General features: G+C 42.2%; 2 protein-coding genes across 2 annotated transcripts; both read left to right on the plus strand.

The window, feature by feature from the left end:
- Positions 1-2,453: 2,453 nt before the first annotated feature.
- On the plus strand, positions 2,454-14,329 carry MED6 (mediator complex subunit 6). The gene is made up of 8 exons (XM_066321334.1): positions 2,454-2,511; positions 7,763-7,922; positions 8,899-8,990; positions 11,208-11,290; positions 11,984-12,092; positions 12,573-12,688; positions 13,401-13,428; positions 13,807-14,329. Exons 1-8 carry the CDS (start codon positions 2,490-2,492, stop codon positions 13,932-13,934), a joined length of 738 nt encoding a protein of 245 aa, XP_066177431.1. The 5' UTR covers positions 2,454-2,489; the 3' UTR covers positions 13,935-14,329.
- A 1,930-nt stretch (positions 14,330-16,259) lies between these two features.
- Positions 16,260-19,240, plus strand: LOC136362625 (disintegrin and metalloproteinase domain-containing protein 20-like). The gene is given in 2 exon segments (XM_066321333.1): positions 16,260-16,389; positions 16,392-19,240. Coding segments are annotated over 2 exon segments (2,373 nt in total). The 3' UTR covers positions 18,635-19,240.
- Positions 19,241-22,552: the final 3,312 nt, after the last annotated feature.

The following is a 22,552-nucleotide window of genomic DNA, read 5'->3' on the forward strand; positions in this document are numbered from 1 at the left end:
AGGGTGCATAAATTCCTCATTTTACGTGATAGCTTTCATTATCTCTCCATCTGTAATCCACACCTCCTGCTAAGAGGGACAGAACTCCAGTGCTCATTAGGACTCCCCCATTAGAGGAAGGCAGGGGAAAAAGCCCTTGTCTTTTATGCTATAGCAGAAGGTGAAAATGTTACCAGATGAGCAATTCTTTCCAGCAGTGTTTTGGCTAGTCTCACCATATAATTGAAAATCCATTGTAAGCAATCAAGCCCCATTATTTCCCACCTAGAAATCTTTACTTTTTAGCCCCTTGCTCATCCAAAGACATACTTGCTGAGAAGGGGTGCAGACTCAGCAGGAAAGATGGACAACATGAATAATTAAAATAGAGGTTGAATTTCCATTTGCTCCTGAAAAGAAATGGTTTGCACAAAAATAGAATGAAGCAGGGCAATCAGAAATGCTCCAGAAGGATGGCTGTTACGTCTGGTGGCATTTTCCCCTCCAGGAAGATTGTTCATGACAGGGATATAGAGATATTTGGTTTAGAATGGCAACCTATCATAGTATTATTTGGAAACATTCTGCTGTGGATATTGCTAGTGAGATGTGCTTGGCAAAGGTAGAAACTGCTAATGAGTAGCAGCTAACTAATGAATGGGGAGCTGCAGTGTGCACACATGAGAATTACCCCATGGAAAAGCACATATTACACGAAATATTATCTCAGTGACAAAGACAAGCACTGAGGAGTTTGAAAAATAAGGTTAGATTTCTTTTTTAATCTAGTTATACCATTAAATGATACCAAGTACTGTGTTTTCATGGCTTTCTTCTGAATTCAGTATTACAGCTGGACAGTGCTCTTCTGTTAAGCACTTTTCCTTCCACCGTTCAATCTTTTTTACTTATTTTTACTTATTTTGCCAATTAAGCAAATCTTTTGAAGAAAAGATTCTCTGTTTTTGAAGAAAATATTAATTTTCTCAGAACGCTTTTCATCTCAGCCTCATATTTTTGCAGATATTATTATAATTATTTTCATGAACTCAGAGCCAAGGGGCCTATTATCACCTCCCTTTTAGAGATGCAGCCATGAGGCACTCAGATTACAAAAGTCTTATTTTGAATAATTAAACTGTGAGAGATTTTAGAGAACTTAACTTCCCAGTGTGCAGAGAACTACAAAACACACAAAGCATGACCACCTTTATTTGTATGGAGGGCTCAGCACATCTGTAAATCAGAGTCTGAAAAACTTCATTAATCTAGTGTATGACTATACCACTGGCAAGACTAGAGTCCAGTTTTCCAAACCAGCATTTTTCTGTTTGACCGTGTCACTTTCTGTAACCTTCACTTGGTGCCTTCACATCTTTCAACACCCGAAACGTGTAAAGCAAGTGTTCTGCAGGCACCTCTTCTTCACAGAAAACAAGCCCAGAATATTCACAAATGATGCAGTGACTTTAATATATTGAATGGGACAGGAATCCGCGGGGAAAAAAAAAAACAAACAAGCAAGTATGTGGTTTTGCAATTACAGTCTGTCTCCTAATGCATTAGTATGAGAGGACTGAATAGAGAGCAAATAAGCAGCATCACTTCTCTTTTGCTCTTTTTGATTGCTCTCATACAATAATAATATTATTTTCCTGTACTTCATACACAGTAAAGTACTTCTACTTCCTATACTTATTTTCACGCAGGCTTCTAATGGAAAGGAAAGAGATTCCATCACCAATTACGATCGCCTGCCATCAGCCAGGTGAGAACTCCAGGCTGTCTGGGACTCTGCTACTGCCAGCAGGGGGATGGCTGATCCTGGCAGCAAAGGCTCCGGCACGGCGAGTCGCTGGAGGTGCTGCTGGCATGACACAGGGCTGCTGAACACTGTACTGCAGATTGGTAGACTAGTTGTCGATCTAAATAAGGGCCTTATTAATCTTCAGTGTATGTATATTCTTCCACCCACTGAGTGTTGTTCTTCACTCTGTAAATAACTGATGACCTATTATTTCACTTAAGAGCCAAAATGCCAAGGACCACATCTCAGGACAAGAACCATACAGCGTTTTGATGAGGTGACCTCAAAACATGTATTATTCCCACATGGCAGACTAAATCTGGGCTACCCTATTCAGCTCAAGCTGGGTGGGTGTGATGCTGAGCAGCAACCCGCCGCCCACACCGCTTTCACTTTGAAAGTGAACAGCAAATACCAGCGGGCCAAGATCAGGCGAAAACGACTGCAAACCCCCCGTCTCTCCCCTTTTCAGCGAGCAGCTCGGACTCAGGATGTCGATTTTCGGCGCTGGCGCCGTCGTTCTGGGTACGCGGGCCCCGGCTGCGGCGCGGGTGCGGCCGGCCCGCGGCGGTCGCTGCGGCATGGCCGTGCCGGTGCCAGGAGGTGTTTCCCGGGGCCGCGCCGGGCCGAGGGGCGTTCCCGGCTCCCGCCCCGCTCCGCCCCGCTCCCTGCGCGCCGCCCGCTGCCGACGTGCGCCGGCGCCATGGCGGCTGTGGACATCCGAGGTAGGCCCGGGGCCGGGGCGGCGCTCGGGGCCCGCTCCCGCCGGCGGGGCTCTGCAGGACGGGGTCGGCCCCGTGGTGTGACGGTCCGTGGGGCAGCGGCCGGGCGGAGGAGCCGCCTAAAAAGCCGCTTTCTGGGATGCGCGGCAGGCTGGGAGCGTGCGCTCAGGGCCGCCTGGGAAAAACAAGCTTCCTTTTGGTAGACTCTGCCTTTTCAGGGGGATGAGGAGGTCCTGCAGTGAGATGGCGACGTAAGGGAACAGCTGAAAAAGAGTTCCAGCTGTGAAATGCGGGGCAAAGTGGGAAGCGCTGGCATGTGTGTGGGGCTAGCGCGGGACCAGGGCAGCGAGTGAGGCCGGTGATCCTAGGAGCTTTCAGGGGGATGTGGTGCGGCAGGCCAGGTGTGAGCAAAGCCGCAAAGAAAGGTGAAGTAACAAAAAACAACATTTCGGTGAGCAGCTAGGGATATTATGTTTTGAAGAAGAAGTGATATTTGAATGAAGGATTAAAGAATATTTATGTTGTCGAAAAAATAGAAGTTAAATTGTTGTGAAGAATTTGAGCTTTGAGAGAAGAAGTGGGGGTTTAGAGGCCACAGGAAAAGACGGGGTTTTTCTCCATTAGAGTGTTTGAACGGAATAACGTCGGAAGCCTGTGTGGTGGAGTCTCAGAGAATGAACAAGAGCAGGTATTTAGGGCAATCTCATGAAGAGTCAATTTTTATAATGCCACAGAGGTTTTCTCCTTTTTTGTCTTGGAATTCTTAATGATTATGTGTAGTCCTGTGTGTTTTTCTTACCTGCCTTCTTTGAGATTACACAAAGGAACTATGTAGACAATTAATGGAGGAGTGCTGTATTAAGTTATCAGTTGATGTGAGAATCTTCTGTCTTACTCCAGATCATTTAAGCTCCCTCAAATTATTTTATCTAATATAGTTCAATATATTAAGTAGATTTTGAGGCATAGTTCTATTTTTAATCTATCTGTAGTGGTTTAACCCTAGGTGAGTGCCAGGAACCCACCCGTCCATCACCCCCTTCCTCAACCAGACAGGGGAGAGAGAATATGATGAAAGTTTTGTGGATCAAGATCAGGGCAGGGAGAGATCACTCATCAGTTACTGTCCTGGGCAAAACAAACTCAAAACAAATTATTGAATTTATTACCAGTTAGGTCAGAGGAAGATAATGAGAAATAAAACCAAAAAAACCACCTTAAAAACACCTCCACCACTCCCTTCTTCCTGGACGTGACCTCACTCTGAAATGCTCTAATTTCTCTCGCCCAAGCAGCAAAGGGATTGGGATTGTGATCCATTCATGCATGTTGGCACTGCCACTCTGTGCTCCTTAGCAGGAGGACTCTTCACAGTCTTCCACTGCTCCACTGTAGGATCCCTCCCACAGGAGACAATCCTCCATGAATTTCTCCAATGCTATTGTCCCAAAATGGGCTCTTTCACCTGGTACAAAAAGCCCATCCAAACAACAAAGTTGAGGTACCTGATTTATTGCTCTTATTTTCTGTACCAGCCTATACCACTGAGAACAAGGCTTTACAGGTATTAAATTCATATTGATACTCTAAGCAGCAATCAGTACTGCATCCAGGATGTTATTTTCAGGTTCCTTTGAGGTCTAGTTCATTGATAAGCAGATTTGAGCTTTCCATGCCTTTTTCTGTGAGATGCATAGCTATACACAGTTCTCAAAAAAAGTTACTTGAGCATTTAACTTGCATGGTAAGTTTTGTCCTAACAATGGAAGGGGACATTCTGGCATATAGAAACTTATGAGTCAGTTTAATATGTCCAGCTGGGACAGTCCACGAGCTGTAAGAATGGCCATAAAACCCTTTTTCCCATTGCCCCCAAAATCGGTACTGTAATTTTACTAAGCAGACCCTTTGTGTCTGTTTATTACTGAATCTGTGGCTCTGCTGTTGATCAGGAGTCTGTTGTTTCATTCTCTGGTTGTACTGGAGCTACAAGGTCTGCTAGGAATGCCTTGATGTTTTCCCACAGTCCCCTCTTCTCATAGTCAGAAATAATGTTTAGATCTAATTGTCCCTTCCTGCCTACAAAAGAGTACACTGCTTCAGGCCAGAGGGTGGGAGCCCTTTCAGACCCCAGCCCCCCCTGCCTATTGCTCTCCTTTCACCTTCTTTAATACTGTTCTCTTCTTCAAGGTAAACAGGTATTCAATATAGCCTGCATAACTCCCCCATTTAGGGTTATTAGTCAGGATGATAGTTTCCAGTAAAACAGATTTAAGCCTAGCCACTTTGGTTAAGTATTTTAAGAATGAATGGGGCTCAGATAAGGGTAAAGCTGATAATAATATTCCCTGTATTTGGGGAATGGAAAGGTTAGAAATTGAGGTAGAATGCTAGATGATCAATGGGTCTGCCTATGAAAAACTGACCCAGATTTCTCTGTATGACACATCAAAACCAGCAGTGAAAAATCAAAAATTTTGCACCTCTGAAAAATTGAATTATTGGTGTAATTTTATTGTGCATCCCTTTGGGCCTACCATCATGTGGGACTATCATTTAAATTCGAAATAAATATTACTGAAACTAAAACAATTGCATTTTTACCAGTCCAAGAGTATTAGGATATTTTAGCTCCACAAATTTTTGACATTGAGCCATGTGTGGTTTACTAATATACAGGTCATCAAGAAATTTTTAATGTTTAATCCGTCTTGGTCTCTGAAATTGGGGGAATTCATAATGCAGATTAACATTTGGCGCTTAAACCAACCTGCTCACAATTCTTAACTATCTTCTGTGCAGGATGGTTAGCTTGGTTACACAGGCAATCCTTCACTTGTCCAAAATCACCAAGATCTTTGCAGCCCTCAGAGCTGGGTCGGGATGGGCAAGTGCCCGTTGTCACAGTGACATGGCCTCTGACCTGCCCTACCCCTTGGGCCAGCTTTGGGGCTACTTTGCCTGGGTGAGCATGGCCTGGCAGCTCTGCAGGGCCTGGCAACTCGTGGGGTTGCTTGGCATGGGTTGTATTGCACTCAGCATGGGGAGAAATGTGAACAAAGTGCTCCAGCTTGGGTCCCCCACAGCGTCGCAAGTCGTGCCAGCAAACCTGCTCCAGCTTGGGCTCCTCTGTCCAAGGGTCCAGAGGTGCTGTCCGGAGCCTGCACCAGCGTGGCTTCCCATGGGGTCACAGCCTCCTCTGGGCATCCGCCTGCTCCACTGTGGGGTCCTCCAGGGGCTGCAGGTGGATCTCTGCTCCACTGTGGATCTCCATGGCGAGATGCAGGGGGACAGCCACCTTACCATGGTCTGTGCTTGGCTCTGTAGGACATGGGGAAGCTTCCAGCAGCTTCTCACTGAAGCCACCCCTGTAACACCCCCTACCAAACCTGATCAGGTGAACTCAATACCCTGTCAGGCTACTTTACTGTTCCTCTTGGTTTGTCAAAGCCTACTGCTGGGCTACCTGGCCAGCAAAGCCAGGTTCAGCACGTTGTGTGAATTGCTCCTTTTTTTTTTTTGCCATGGATTTCTGGCTTGTCTTCCAAATTGTCTTGAAAATCATGACAGATTGGCAGTATTGTCATAAGCATTTAACTTTTGCATCTGTGATGCAAATTCTACAAGAAATGCTTTGCACAAGATGTCCTATTTTTGAAAGGAACAGGGAAGCAGGAACATCATCCTTTCTTATACCCAAAATAAACAGTGCACCCTTCAGTATAACAGCCATGTCAGGCTCACAGTTTGTTTTATTCTTCCTCTCCTTTTTTCCAAGAATAGTTAAGAGAACAATCTCGTTAGTTTTAAAGAGAATTATAAATACTGGCACTTAGCAGCTGTGGATAAATGAATCTTAGAGACCAGCTTTATATTCCATTTCACTGTACATTTATCAGTCAATGTACAGCACAATAGCTATATATATCTCTAAAGCTTGTTTGACATTCCTCTGAGAAATGCAGGTATTGTTTATCATACAAAGAACATTTCTATTTGAAGTACAATGTGAGAGTTGATTATGAGAAGAATGCAAGTGCTTAAGACTTAAAGATTTTTTTTTGAAAGGAGAGCTCTTTTGGATTTGAATAGCATTTGGAATAAACAGTGCTACGATAACTTAGGTGCTTAATAATGGACCTTAGGACCGTGTTTCTGAGATTTCCTTTTCTCTAGTGAGGAGAGAGAATAGCCTATGTGAAATAACGTGAATGTCTCTGGGACTTCTTCCTCCCTTTCCCTGCCCTGCCTGAAACAGTTGGGCTGAAAATTCTGAGATTAGCAAGTAAAAATGGTTTACATGTAGCTATTTCTGTTGCATTTTTCCTGGTTTGCTAAGCAGGTCGTGTTACTTTATTAGCTCTTCCTCAGAGAAGCTGCTAGTAGTGTATGAGCTGACATTTTTGAAACTTGATCTGATGATCCTTGGGCATGCTGAATTGTCACAGAAGTAAAATATTCTCAGTGGATGATAAGTGGGAGTTTGGCATTTGTATATAATCCATGAACTTTAGGGAGTGGTTCCCATGAGGAGGGAATTTCATATCTTCAGTCAGTCTTCAATGACTTCTCATCACTTAGGGTTTTTTAAGTCTAAACAGTCTTCCTGCATATATCTTCCTGCTTTCTTGTGTTTCTTTTTCTTGAAAATTCTTGTGTTTTCTTTTTCTTGAAAATTCTGTTTGCTGCTCCTGTGATTTAACATCAGTTGATTTCAAGGGTTTTTTCCAAGGTTCCTCCTGGATCTCCAATGTTAGCAAATTTGTTGCCTGTGGAAGTGGTTGTTGACAGTGGTTTCTTTGATGTGCCTGAGGAACATTTTGCTGCAGTGTGATGACAAAATGCAGGACTTTAATTCATATTTTCCTAAATCTGTTAGAATTTAACATAAGCCTATTATGACTTGTAGGTTATAAAGTGTGTTCATTTAAAAAGCTTGCTTTTTTTAATATAATTGTTCAGTAGTTATATATCTGTAATATCCACTGAGTTATGGAACAAGTAATTTGCTGCAGGCAATTTGGCAGATTAATTTTATAGTCAAGAATAGAATCTCTTGTTCAAGATTACTGGGAAGCATCTGCCCAAAGATAGCATGTTTGTGTTTCCTGTTGTTTTTTGGAGGGTTTTTTTGTTTGTTTTTTCGGGGATTTTGGGTGGGGTTTTTTTTTTGGGGGGGGGGTTTTCAGGGCGGTTTTTTTGTTTTTTTTTTTTTTTGACTGCTTTGGTACTCAATGTGGATTTATTTTCCCAGATAATCTCTTGGGAATTTCCTGGGTGGACAGCTCCTGGATTCCAATATTAAACAATGGGAGTGTGTTGGACTATTTCTCAGAGCGAAGTAACCCTTTCTATGACCGAACGTGTAACAATGAAGTCGTCAAAATGCAGCGGATGACCTTGGACCATTTGAAGTAAGCTGTAATTTGCAACTGGTTCCTGTGCGGTATCCCTTGTCCCTCCATTCATAGGCTTTGATGATCAGATGGAAAACTCGTTCTGTTCTGTGCTTTTTAGTCCCACCACTTTATCTACCATGTTATCTTATGCCATCTCAAGAAGGTGTTAAGCATGAAGGATTCTGTGTATTTTTTGAGGTTGCAGTAAATCACCCTTTAAATATTTCTCTGAAATAGAAAAGCTGTCTTCTCTCTTCCTCCCTGCACAACAGAACCTGAATAATGTAAGGTAGTTAAATGTTTTTCTCTGTGGTGAATAGGGTTTATGTTAGGGGATACTTTGAGTTCATAAATAGTTTGTGTTTCCATATACTGTTGGCTGTGTGCCATAATTAGTACATAATTCCTCCTAGGAGCTGGCTTTTTAGTATGGATAATAAGAGTAGTGAGTGTTGTAAATAAACTGATCACATATGGTTGTGTATTGAGACTGCATGTGCAAGTTAACTTTCTTTTCAGTTCCCCATCTGCTTTGCTGAGCACAAGTGAGTTGTTGGAGAGCTATTTAAAGACTCCACAATATGATAGGGAGTTTGCAAGCAGAGCTAGAAGTCCACTGGTGAAGTTACTTGTGCTCAGATGTGGTTGCAGAGAGGCTTTTACATCAGACACACAGATGGTCACATCATAACCAGTTCTTTGTTGCTGTATTTAAATGACATCTCCATGATGACAGATTGTTGTCTTTCTTGCTATTATCTGTTGCTAATGTGTTCTACTTGTGTCAGGTTGTTATAACTCCCTTTGTCTATGCACATAGGGTTTGATAGCTAGCTCAGGAAATCCCTTGCCTTTATTTACTGCACCTTATAAGGAAAAGCTTTCAAAGCACTAGAACTTCGTTGCTTTGTTGCTGGGCCATTTGGTTGCTCTTCACATCCTACAGATTTTACTTCGAGGAAGATACTTACTCTGGTTGCTTCCTTTTCAGCCAAATGGTTGGAGTGGAGTACATCCTTCTTCATGCTCAAGAGCCCATTCTCTTCATTATACGAAAGCAGCAAAGACAATCTCCAACACAAGGTACAGTCACTGACTTCTTGCCCCTATTCAAAACCCCAAGCAGTCAGTTGTTTTTATCAATTCCTAATTTGTGAAGCACTTCTGCTTCCCCTTTTCTGTCTTCATCTCCAGTCTAACTGGGAGGGTATGAGGCCTTGTCGTGGGGAGATCCTTTCTCCAGCAGTTCCCTGCAGTGTGCCAGCAGCAGGGAGTGCCATCTTGTGGGGAAATGGGAACAGCGAATGAGAAAGTGCTGCCCTGTGCTACATTTTCCTACAGGAAATTGCTAATAGCATTCCTTCCATGTCATATTTATCTGTTAGATTATGCAAGAGTGTCCATTTCTTGTTGTGATGGAGTCTTGTGATAACAGCACTACTCCTTCCTACAGTGTCACTCTCGAATTTTTAAATCAAATACCTTAGCCTTTTTTTTTCCCATCTGCATGCAACTGGCTTCATTATTCCTTTTTAACCTTGAATTTGTTTATGTGTGTGATTAATCAAATATGTAGCCACATTTCAATAGTTATTGGTCTGTCTTATCTGCATGTTCATACAAAATAATAGAGGTTATCTCAGAATAAGCTTTGTAGGAAAGAAAGGCAAGATTAGTGCTAGTTATTTCTTAACTTCTGTTTTTTGGGGACTTAGGTTGTGTATATACATTTTGGTCTTACACAGGACTTTGCCTTGTCTTGTAATGTTTTTTATTTGCTTATATCAGATAATGGTCTGTTTACATTGCAGTTCCAAATTGAGAAAACATGTTTGATTGAGTCTTTAGTACATTGTTTGAGTTATTTCTTTCTTAGAGATTTTGAACATAGCTTCTAAAAGTGAGTATGGAATTGTCATACAGCCCTTAATTTCTGGTTTTGATGCCTTTCAGATTGAGACTGGAGTTGGAGCTACCACAGTATATGTGTTATATGCTATAAGGCAGATATATATTTGGTGGAACTTAACTGAGACTTAGTTGGTAACATTTTTCCCACTGTGACTGTAAAGCTTGTGCTGGGTGCTTTGATTGAGTTGTATAGTTCCCTAGCTCAGATGTACACCATGTATTTTATTTCATCAGGGTACAAAAAATTCATGTATTTGAGACATGGGAATGGGGATGTAAAACTGAAATTTAATGAGTTCATAGCTAGTGTAGAATACTCAAATACAACTGATGCAGGCGTGTCTTATGACTTCTGCGTGTTTTTAAAACAGATGTATTTATATTTGAAATTCTTAAAGACAAGTTTTCACCTATTTGAATTGATATTAGAAAAATCTTTAGATCTGTGATTAGGGAGAATTGCCTGTCTAGGAGAGTAGCCCTGGTAGAGAGCTGTGAGACAGTAAAACTGCTGTTCTGTGTCTTGGTCCATTTCTTAAAAAGTGCTAAGCATACTTTTTCTTTTGAGGAGAAGCTGGTACTGGCTGTAATATGCACCCAGCTGTCTTGGGCTGCTGATTTAGGCAGGTATCCTAGCTTCATAAAATGCAAGTACTGGATGAATTGTTAGTAGAGATGGAGGAACTGGAATGCATGTGTGCACAGGTAATATCCTTAGGAATGTGAGGCTGAGAGCATTGCTATGGTTTCTTGATTGAACAATGTTTGGCAGAGTTACAGAGGCAACTGTAATATTCCCTCTGCACTGTAGCTCTAATGAACAAGAATTTTTGATTGGTCAGTAGAGGTTCCAAATCTAGGTAGCAAATGCCTTTGGAAGGTTTTCTTCTTTTGGCAGAATGTTACTAATCTAGAAAAACATGCTCTATGTGTGCTTAATTCACTGGGTCTGGGAAATCTAGCTGAGAAGACTGTAGAAGTTAGAGAAAGCTGAGTCCAGAAGAATGAGATCTTACATTATTGTGGGTTTCTACTGGTATCCAAGGCTAGTGGAATTACTTCCAGAGCAGTTCACTTGACTAGTAGTAGCTCTCGTGTACTCTGAAAATCCCAGTTCTGTGAGGCAAATAGAACAGGACTTGCTTGCAGTAGGAGAGGACTTTAAAGCTGATGTTTTTGTATCTGTAAAGCAGACATTGGTTTTTCTGTCCTTATCAGTCTGTGCCTAAGGTGCAAATAAAGCACCTTGAAGAAAAAGATTAACAAGAGAAAATTTTGTGATGAGAGAAATATTACAATTTCTGCTGCTACAACTGAAATGCAGCAACAAATACACAGTCTTCAGCCAGAGCTTTAAACTGATCTGGTTTTCTTCTTTTCCTCCCACAGTTATGCCATTGGCTGACTACTATATTATTGCTGGAGTGATTTATCAAGCACCTGACTTAGGGTCTGTCATTAACTCCAGAGTTGTAAGTGTTCTGTGCATTTGATGGATACTGGTTTATATCTGTTTTTACTTTTGGTTGTCCCTCAGGCTGTTTAAATCTCTGCCTCACTATTTTGAGGAAAGATCTTGTGTAGTAATGGTGCAGTAACTTAAACCCCACTGGTTAATGTTGTGGGCATCCCACAAGAAAATGCAAGGTCTTGTGAGAGTGCGGTATTGCCCAGAAACTAGGATACATTATTTAAGGATAAAGGATCAAAATAACTGAAGCTACACAATTGGCAGAACAGCATGAAGTTTGAATAAATTATTTGACAAATACATATGAAATAGTAATTAAATACATAATCAGTGAAGCTTGCTTTGGAACATTAATGTTAAGCTAATATAATATTTATTTTTAAATAAGGCTTATGTTTTAAGTTGATGTGGTACTTCCTCTAAATTGGATGCTCAAATTTGTTTTGATTGCTTCTGTTCTTGGAAACTATTGCTTTTGCAAGTTTTTCTCTGTCAGTTTAGAAAAGCACTTCAGAAGAGTCTTGTGAGAACTTGTTAAAGAAATTACATTCTCAGTTCAAAACTGGACGTTCCAAGTTTCCTTCCTAGAACAAAAATGAATATAGAATACCAATTTTAAAATACCTTCTTTCAAAATATACGCTGTGTTTTCTCCTTGAGTTCTGAACACTGCCTTACATTGTTGTTCTGAAAGCTCACTGCAGTGCATGGAATTCAGTCTGCTTTTGAAGAAGCCATGTCCTACTGTCGCTATCACCCGTCCAAGGGCTACTGGTGGCATTTCAAAGATCAAGAAGAACGAGGTATGATTAGTAGTTTCTCCTGCATACTTTGGGAGAGGAAAGGAATGTAGGGAAAAGCTTGAGGCAATGCACAGTGATGGTGGAGAGGTGAGATGAAGTGTCTGAAGGGTAAGTTAGGGCTCTCTACCAGGTGAAGGGAATCTTGTCCTTCTGTGCTGGTGGGAATGAACATTGAGGCATGGGTGGGAGATGAAAATAATGAACTGTGTGTCAACAAAGTGGGCAATTCTTGAACCCACTAGGGACCAAAATATATTTTCAGAAGCCAAACCAGTTTGTCAGGAGGTTAGAATCATCCTTAATCTGCCTTCCACAAAAAAACCCCAAAACTATAATTTCTATTTCAATTGAATTTAAATTCAATTCCTCTTGAATTTCAAGTTCAGAGGAGAGACAAATACCAACTTGTCCTACAACAAAGAGCTGCTAAGAGAAAATGAATTTTAATACATCTTTCTCTAATATTTCTGTGACTTGCAGAGAAAACTAAACCAAAAGCCAAGAAGAAAGAAGAACCCAGCTCTATTTTCCAAAGACAACGAGTAGATGCTTTGCTTTTAGACCTAAGACAGAAGTTTCCACCCAGATTTGTTCAGGTATGATGCTCAAAAGCTGCAGTTTCACTGTAACTTAGAAGAACAGTCATAAGATTTAACCAGCTGAAACTGAATGGGAATTTTGTGTATTTCTGCAACAGTAACATGGATTTGATAATAAACTTGACATGGAAGGCTCGTATTAGAGTGTAGGATCTCCCTTGGTAATCATTGGAGTCATTAAGACCTTGGCAAAACTATGAGAGTGAACTTTGTTATGCACCTTTCTTATCTGATCACAGAGGGTCTGTTCTCAGCTATCAGATGTTGCTGCTGCTTCCAGTTTCCTGCTCTGTGAAGTCAATCAAGCCATCACAGTATTTTGTTTTAGTTACTCCATTGTTCTGGAGTCTCATTAATTAGCATGGAAATTCTTGGCATTCTGTGAAATTTTCGTGGTTACCTCTGATTTTCTTTGGTAGCCGTTTGTTCCACCAGGTTTTCTGCTTGGGAGCAAAGGAAATTATGTTTACAGCATCTCACAAAAGTGCTCCTCAGCCAGTCCTGGGAAAGGACTTCAGTATTTTTCAGTTGTCAGAGGAAAAACTGGATGTTATAAAACATTAACTTAAAGTGAATTTAGTGACCCATTCTACCCTCACCTCTTACAAGAGAGCATTGCTTGCATTTTATTCCTAAATTATTGGCAGGAAGGGTTGAGAATTACCACTTTGGTTCCACTGATGTGTTGCTTTTTTTTCTTCCTCTACAGCAAAAGCCTGGAGAAAAGCCTATCCCAGGTAAAACTGCAATATTCACACAAGACTTAAAATAGACTCTGTATGCTGTACCTTTCAGTTGCCATGTAATCTCTTGCTGCTGCTACTGTGAGGTGGTTTGGAATTCTGGCTTTATCTAATTGTGCAAAGTAATGGATGTGAGTGAAGAGTTTGAGTTGATTATAGGCAACCTCCAAACAGGAAGGGCATGAACTGTATCACTTCAATCTCTTCCACCTTTTAATTGATCTAAGTATGAATTTATTCTCTGCTTATTATTCTTACAGCTTTGAAATTAATGTTGCCCATGTGACATTAACAATATTTTCTAAATACTCTGAAGAGTGTTTTAGGAATGAAACTCTGAGGTTTAACTTTCTTTTGCTGTTACATCTTTAGTGGATCAAATCAAGAAGGAACCAGAACCAGCCCCTGAAGCTGTCAAGCAAGAGGAAAAAGAGACTGTGAAGAATGCTCAGAGTGCTGGTGCTAAAGGGCCACCTGAGAAACGAATGAGACTCCAGTGATGGGAGAAGCTATTACACATCTGGATTAGTCAGTACCTGGAAAACAGAAGATTCTTGCTCCCTTTTCTTTATATTTAAGCTCTTCCACCGAGACTGACAATTCAGGGACTGAGATCCCTGTCACAGCTTTTTCTGTAGAAACCTCTCATGCCAATATTCATGTGAGGATGTGAGCAGCCTCAAATGAGGTGTTTCCAGTCTTCATCTTATTTTGAATGCTGGCTTCTGAGAATGGTTTTACATGGACATGTTCAGCAACCTCCTGAAATCTTTACAAACTTGCATCCTTTGTGTCTACGTTTCCTATGTAAAAAGAAAAAGACTTTTATATATAGAAGGAATTTGAATTCTTGAAAAATAAAATCCTGGCTGCTGGAATGCCCTTCTTAAATGTATAGTTTGTTAGTAGCAAATATGTCATGTGTTCTGACAGCTTTTTTTTTTTTTTTTCTTGGACATTGGAATATATTGTGTTCTATTTCGAGGAGGAAAAGTTAGGTTACCTACTACAAATTGTTGCGTTTCTAGTGTGCTTGGGATAAAGATAAAAGGTTTGATAACTAGACCCTCAGATCCATGAAGGTGGATGTTAGAATGGTCTCAGTTTCTAGATATTCTTGGACACTGATTTTACTTAATGGTTAGGTTGATAGTTTATTACAGAAGTTAATGTTTTGGGAGAGAGATTTATGACATAAAATAGGATTTTTATGTAACAGAATTTTTTCATTACTGTGGTCTGGGTTATATTTACTTCAAGAAACAATCTGATGCAATTCACATTACTGAAATGCAAAGCTGATAATTGAAAAGCAGTGGACAAGCATTCAACTAGCTGCACATAAAAGACTTCACAAGAAATAATTTCTATAATTTTAAAACTACTAAGAAAATAAATCTAAGGCTAAAATAGATAGGTCATGAGTTTGGATGGCTATCTAGAAAGATCTTCCTAGATGGATCCTAACAGACACAGGCATTCTGTATTCATTCCTTGAATCTGAGGTAGTGTATTCCAAGGTGTGTGCTACTAATGCTGGCCATGCTTGCAAGGAATGAGCAAGGTACCAAACCACAGAATCTGAAGCACCTTTGGACAACAGTTGGTAACCTAAAGTTGTTAGGCTGCCATGTGGCCAGCGTAAGCTACCAGCCCACTCAGGATCCTGGGGTATGAGACAGCAGGAGGAGGATCTGAGCATTCTGCCAGCTGCTTCTTTCTTTCTTGCCCAGCCTCCTGGGGAGCAGGGTCTGTCTCTGACAGTTTGAAATGTTAAGTGTTGCTGCCTGTACCAGAGTGATGGTCAGCACACAGAAGTTGGTGACAAAAGGCAGGATTCCTGACATCCATATGGGATGGTAGAAGGGTGCACCTCCTGCAGCTGAGCAAAATAAGGGCCATAGCAGGTTGGACTTCATCCCAAATGTGCTTGTGGCACTGAAAAGAAAGTTGTGAAGAGTTCCTAGAAGGTAACAGCTGTGGGTATGTTGAATCCCAGCACTATGTGCCAAAAACCCAGTGTGCATAGTTATGTTGCACAGGACATCCTGTCTTACCACAGTCCAGATCACTGCCTTATGGTTGTGTCTCGCTGGAGCTGTACCAAAACGTGGATGGTAGCCAAGTGGTGGATGTACCTGTAACTGTTCTCTTTCCAATGCTAGGAAATCACAAGCCTTTAGAAAGGACATGATGTGGGAAAACGGCTGCTGTGTAAGTGCTGTGTGTAATTAAGGTGCATTGTTGTAAGTATGTAGCAGCTGTGGTGTAGATAGGCTTGAGGCTTTTCTACTTGGTACTGTTATTTTGCATCTATATTATAGAATGTAGTGGAAGTGAATTCCCCCATGGTTCTACCTTTTTTCTTTGGGGAGTGTGTATGCTGTAGTAGCTATAGTAAGGGACATGCTACAGGGAGTATTTCTGTACTTACTCATTTCAGACTCTAAGCCTTTCCAGATATTCTCTGGAGCTGAAATAGCCTGTTTCTGATGTCAACTCACAAATTATCCTGTAATAAAAACAGGAAAAAAGCAAAAGCCAAGCTTCTGAGATTTTAAAAGCGTATTTTCCCACTTGTGGTCTACCCAGATGATCCCTTTGCTCAACGCAAACACCTGTGACAAAGATTGTGAAGCTGAACTGGTGGCTGTCCTCACTATGTCTGCTCAGAAGGAGAAGTACTCATTAATTTGAAACGAAGATTATTAAAAGCTGGGAACGTGTTTGTGGGAGGCTAATTTACCGGTTCCTTCTCACGAGCGCCTGTGTCCGGCTCAAAGAGCAGGGTGGGCTGTCCGGAGGCGCCCGGGCAGCGCTCGGCGATGCGCCGCGGCCGCAGGTGCCGTTTCCCGGGGAGCGGGCGCCGCTGCCCCGCCGGCCCCGGCCCGGCCCGGCCCGCACGGCGGCAGTTGGCGCCTCGGGCCGGGCCCTGCCGAGTTCCATCCCCGCTCGGGCCGCGATGGGGGCGCTGCCGGGGCTCCTGCTGCTGCTGCTGGGCGTGGCGGGGTGCCCCGGGGCCCGGGGGGCCCGGCCCGCGGAGCCGCGCGCCGCCTGGGTGACGGTGCCGCGGCAGCTCAGCCCCCGGGCCCGCGGCGACGCCCCGGCGCTGTCCTACTGGCTGAACGTGGCGGGGCGGCCGCGGGTGCTGCGCCTGCAGCCCCGGAGGGGCCTGGTCTCCCGCCCCTTCACCCTGGTCACCTACGGCCCGGACGGCGCCCCCCGGGAGGAGCACCCCATCGTGCGCGACAACTGCTTCTACCAGGGCGACGTGCTGGGCAGCCCCGGCTCCCTGGTGGCCGTCAGCACCTGCAGCAGGGGCCTCCAGGGCGTGCTCTGGGTGGAGGATGATACCTACCAGATCGAGCCCGTCCCCAATGATCCGGCCTTTCGGCACGTTCTCTACCGCATGGAGGAGGCCAACAGACCCGAGGGACCCAGCTGCGGACTGACGCCGGAGGTGCTGAGGCAGCAAAAGGCTGTGCTGCCGTGGTTCAAGGCTGCCAAGGCGGAGGAGGAGAATGAAGGGCTGAAGGACTGGTGGACACACATCAGGTACGTGAAGATAGTAGTGGTCGTGGACCACGTGCGCTATGTGAATTCAGGCAGGAGCAAATCCAAAGTCTTGAAGAGCGTCATGGAAATCATCAATGTTGGGGACACTATGTACAAGCAGCTGTCTGTGCGGCTGTTTCTTATAGGACTAGAGATCTGGACTGAAAACAACTTTATAAATATTAGTCACTCTATTCCCCATGTACTTACTGACTTTAACAACTGGAGAAAGCAAAACCTGTACCCTCGTATGTACCACGATGTTGCTCACTTATTTGCATTTCAGTGGTTTGGAAGCCGCCTGGGACTGGCATTTATAGGGACAGTGTGTGATAAGCAGTGGTCATCGGCTGTTATTTCCTTCACCGAGATAAAGTTGTCTGGAGTTTTTGTCACATTTGCCCACGAGCTGGGCCATAATCTCGGGATGGAGCATGATAAACCGGAGTGTAAATGCAGACGCAAGACATGCATTATGTATGAAAACAATTCTGAAACTGACGCGTTCAGTGAGTGCAGTTACAAGCAGTTCTTTGAGTTGCTTGCAAATGGTGCTCTGTGCCTTCGTCAGCCACCAGCACCTGGCAGTTTCTACACCGACAAACGTGAATACTGTGGGAATAAGATAGTAGAAAGCGGAGAGCAATGTGACTGTGGTTCAGCAGCAAACTGCAGAAGGGATCCTTGTTGCCGTGCAAACTGTACATTTACTGCAGGTTCAGTCTGTGCATCTGGCAAATGCTGCAGGAACTGTCAGGTGCTTCCAGCAGGAACACTCTGCAGAGCAAGTACTGGCAGCTGTGACCTGCCAGAGTATTGCGATGGGATCTCCCCACAGTGCCCACTGGATGTATACATACAAGATGGAGCCCCTTGCGAAGATGGGATCTATTGCTATCAAGGAAAATGTTCTTCCCACGATAAACAGTGCCAGGATCTCTTTGGCAGACGCGCCAAGGTTGCCCCTTTAGATTGCTTCAAAGCTGTGAATACTCAAGGTGACCGGTTTGGGAATTGTGGTATTCGTGACAATGTCCAGTTTACAAAATGCAGTACTGAGAATGTCCTATGTGGTAGGATTCAGTGTGAAGGCATAGTCAAAATACCTTTCCTGCAGAACCATGTAACACTAGTCCAAACTCCTGTTCGAGATAAAATTTGTTGGGGTCTCGACTATCACGTAGGGATACCAAGAGCAGATGTGGGAGCTGTGGAAGATGGCACACCATGTGGTAGCGATATGCTTTGTATCAACAGGACTTGTATGAGTGTATCAGTGCTGAACTACGACTGCAACATGACAAAGTGTCATGACAGAGGAGTGTGTAACAATCGTAAGAACTGTCACTGTGAGTATGGCTGGGCTCCTCCATATTGTGAATTGAGAGGATTTGGAGGTAGCACTGACAGTGGACCCCCTCCACCCAGGAAGATGTCTCAGAGAACAAAAGTAAGACTATCACTATTTGCCTTTTTTGCTATGTGTATTGTTGGAGTAGCCCTTTCCATCCGCTATAGACGAGAAATAGAGGGACGGTTTACGAAAATAAAGGCCCAGTCCCGTAGAATACCACAGTTGTTTCAAAGACGGAAAAAACGAAGAGTTCCTAAAGAAAACCGTCAGTCAAAATCCACCAAAAAATAAAAAACAGTAACTTTGGATGCTCTCAATGCTCTTTAGCAGGGCCATCTTATAAGTCATCAAAATAATTCAACAGGTTCTGAACAGCTCTAATCTCATGTGATATCATTAAATGCAGAGTAAATGTTACCTCTATATATTTTCTCTTAAGTTATTAAATGCAGGCACTAAGGCATGCTGTTCTTTGTATCCCGAGCTCTTAAACTGATGTAATTAAGTAAACTGCAGGTATTGTGTTAACGCTTCATATCAACAGTTTAAAAATGCAAACTTTTTAAAACAGGTCTAGATAAATTACTTGCTTCAGTTTCCTCCTTCACCTAATGTTTTCTTCAATTCTTTGAGAGAGATGTTTGTGAACATCTTCTTTCATTCATTAACAAGCAAAGAGAAAAAAATTGCACTTGCAGTCTCCACTAGGTTCCTTCCAGGCAAACCAATCTGTGTCTCTGTGATTTAATTCACATCTGTGACACACAAACAGAGAAGGAGCAGGTATTGCAGTGAGATACAAGTGTCTGTTTCACTGGTGCTTCCAGCTGTGTACAGGGAGCAGCCCTTCAGGAGGGAGCTAGACCATAGGGAACAGGCTCTTGCTTTTGTGAAGGAGTAGAGAAGGATTATCCAGCTCACAACCAGTAAGCATTGCATTTCTGAACCGTAATCTATATGTCAACAGCGTAGTGACACCAAATATGGGATTTCACAAGAACAAACTTCATTTCCTGGAATTTTTTTCAGTGTCTTGACTGCTGGCTGCTTCTGAGAAGTGCTGTGTATTTCATTGTCGCTAAGAGGAGCTGTCTGTGAGGTTCCCCAAATTAACTGAATTTCTAAAGTATTTGGAACTATTCTGGAAGTCTCCCCTACCTCCAGTTCCTGCAATATTTGATAGATGCTTTATCCAACTATCTCAGGGGATTTCTCTTGGCTTACCCTGTGATTTTTTCTTCAGCTGTAACTGAACATGTCCTTGAAGCTCTACAGAGTGCCACACAGAAGCACTGTAATTTTAATTTTTTTAGCAAAACATAAAATATGTATACCCTCTGAAAAATACAAGGGACATGGAAATACCATTCAATAAGTTTTATTATTTGTATTACAGCAATAACTAGACTGGTCTATCAGATCAGCATAAAGAGGAGTCTGTAGTCCAGATCACAGTGAAAACATTTTTTAAAGGTGTTTCAGGATAAAGGACTATATTGCACTTGTCTGCTAACTAAAGAATTACTTATATTTAGAAAGCAAAGAGCACACTTTTAGCAAACATTCTGTAAAGGCAGGATAAGTACCCCAACACTAAGGAACATTTGGGAAGAAAGATGTTGGTGACTGCAAGTTACGATGGTCAACTCTTTCTGCCTCCCAAAGATATAATTTATATTTTAAAATATGCATTTTCCTGTAAGTTTTTATGTGTAATTTTTCTGTGTCCTGTATCCAAAAAGGGCCGCTTCCATTAAGATCAGATGTGAAATACAAAGCTTGTGATTCAGTTTTTCACAGCTATTTGTCTAGAGCAAATAGGTCCTTAAATAGTTATCTATGCTGCCTGCAGAAGTGAGGTATCACATTGTTTAGACTGTGCTTATTGTCATGATAGAACATGGATGGTTTTGATTAGATGATGTAAACTTAATCCTGCATTTTTGTCAAAAGGCAAGACACCTGCCCCTTGACTAACACCACAGATTTAGTCCTCATAATCACAGACCTTCTTCGGGGCATGGGGAGAGTGGGAGAGGTGTCCTCTGAGAAATAACAATTCTAATTCAGGTGTTGTGAACAAGGGTTAGGGGATAGACAAGGGAGATGTCGATTAATTGAAAGATGGAGATAAAATAACAAAAGCAGTACACCCAGCACCTTCCAACTATCTATGCAGAACTAGTACCTACTAAGACTGTATTTTGCTTTTTAAATACAAAAAGAGTGGCAGAAGTTTCAGGTTCCCACCTTGATGGCCTGCCATTGCTGATCAACAGAATACTGTAAATTGCCAAGTAGGGATCTGTGCTGAGCCAAAGAAACAGCAGAGTCAGGGAGTTCTTGTTTACAGACCTGCATACTGAAGAGACAGGTGAATATAAAAACGCAGTTTACGCTAGGAAGCTTACTTGAAAACGCAGTTATGGGAAAGATAAAATGCTGTAGTTTCTTGTTTTCACTATGCTTAAAGATCAATCTGAAAAACCAGGACTGAATTGGGAGGAGGCTTTCAGTGAGCTTTGGATAGGAGTATTTCTGTATACTTTTCTCCCATTTCTTCCTGGGCCATATGAGCAAGACAAACATATCTCAACAAACTTAGTCTATGTTTTATAAAATATGTGAGTTCCCTTTCTGAGGTTTTCCCCTTGAAAATATTGTTGTTTCTGATTTCAACACAGCAATGAAAAACTTGATGTTTCTGGTGGTTTGTTAGAAATGTCCCACTACTGTGAAGGTGCAAGTCCAAGTTCAGTCCTACTCTTTCTGGTTTCCCCTTTTTTCCCCTCATGGTTCTAACTGTGTTTTAAAATGCTTTAAATGGATGAGGGTACTTGGTTAATTCGTAAGTCACTTGTACATGAAGAGGCAATTTGCAAATGTTGCTGCACGGTCTCTCAAGAGACGTGGGTCACTGTGGTACATGAAATGGAGGAAATAAGAAGACACAACCTGGACTAGTGGAACTCCATCACACAGGGGGTTGGCACTAGATAATCTAAAAGGTCCCTTCCAAACCAAACCATTCTCTGATTCTGTGAAATGGTCTGCGCCAGTGCAGAAAGAGTATTAAGTCTTAGGTAGCTGTTAATATGTGGCAGGCCAGTCATGATAGGTGAGGCCTGGAGCTGCCTTGGACTAAGTTATAATATACCTATGTTTCTTGTTTGAAATCTCTTCCTGGCTAAAGAAAACTTTTAAAAACAATATTGCAGTTATCTCAGATCAAGGTAAAATTGGTTTTGTTCTAAGCCAAGACTGTAATCTCTAAAATACATTAAATTGCTGCTAAGGAATACTGTGTATCTTGAAGGAATTTGCCAAGTACCTTGCAGCTGCTTGCTTACTCTCCACCCACCCCTCTCAGTGGAAAGGAAGTTCAGAAAGAAAAGGTAAACCCTGTGGGTTGAGGTAAACACAATTTAATAACTGAAACAGCTATATAGAATACATATATATTATATATATTAATATAATTATTATTTCTATATATATTATATTATATATATAATAGACTATATATATTATATAATAATAATTTTACTAATAATAGTAATAACTGAGACTTGAGAGTAACAGAACCCAAGAACAACAAGTGATGCACAGTACAACTGCTCACCACATGCTGCCTGATACCCAGGCGTTCCCAGAACGTGTTTGGCCCCCTTACAGATAACTTTTCAAGCTTTCATATACTGGACATGACATTCTATGGTATGGAATATCCCTTTTTCCAGTTTAGGTCACCTGTCCTGGCCATGCTCCCTTCCAGCTTTTGTGTACCTCCTCACTGGCAGAGTATGAGACACTGAGAAGTCCTCAACTTAGGGTGAACACTACTTAGCAAGTAAGTACTACTTACTCTATCACGAGTCATGGTTTTGCTTATCACTGCAAGTGTAATTGGACCTTGAATGCCTGTCTCCCACCTCTGAAGCAGGTATTCTAACACTCAGTTTAGGACTAAGCATTAATGTAGCAGAGATCCAATACCCAGGTTATCTCTCCCTGTTAAATTCAGGAATCCAAAAGTGCAGAAAATCTTGAAACAAATGCAGTCAAAAACATTTGTTATCTTTACCGCAATACCAAACAAACAAAATGGTAGTGTAACATTGAAGTGTAACCAGATAAGCTGGTCCTCCTTTTCATCAGAGGAGTTCCTGCAGCATGTAGATGTGGATGTCCTCATAATGCCAAGTAGTC

This window comes from Sylvia atricapilla, chromosome 6, assembly GCF_009819655.1.
Source record: "Sylvia atricapilla isolate bSylAtr1 chromosome 6, bSylAtr1.pri, whole genome shotgun sequence".
Classification (NCBI taxonomy): Eukaryota; Metazoa; Chordata; class Aves; order Passeriformes; family Sylviidae; genus Sylvia; species Sylvia atricapilla.

Excerpts from the sequence above, each read along its gene's own strand:
- MED6 (XM_066321334.1), top strand. The coding sequence starts at position 2,490 with ATGGCGGCTGTGGACATCCGAG. Across the intron at positions 8,991-11,207 it reads AAGACAATCTCCAACACAAG|TTATGCCATTGGCTGACTAC; the intron begins GTACAGTCACTG and ends TTCCTCCCACAG. Across the intron at positions 13,429-13,806 it reads TGGAGAAAAGCCTATCCCAG|TGGATCAAATCAAGAAGGAA; the intron begins GTAAAACTGCAA and ends TTACATCTTTAG.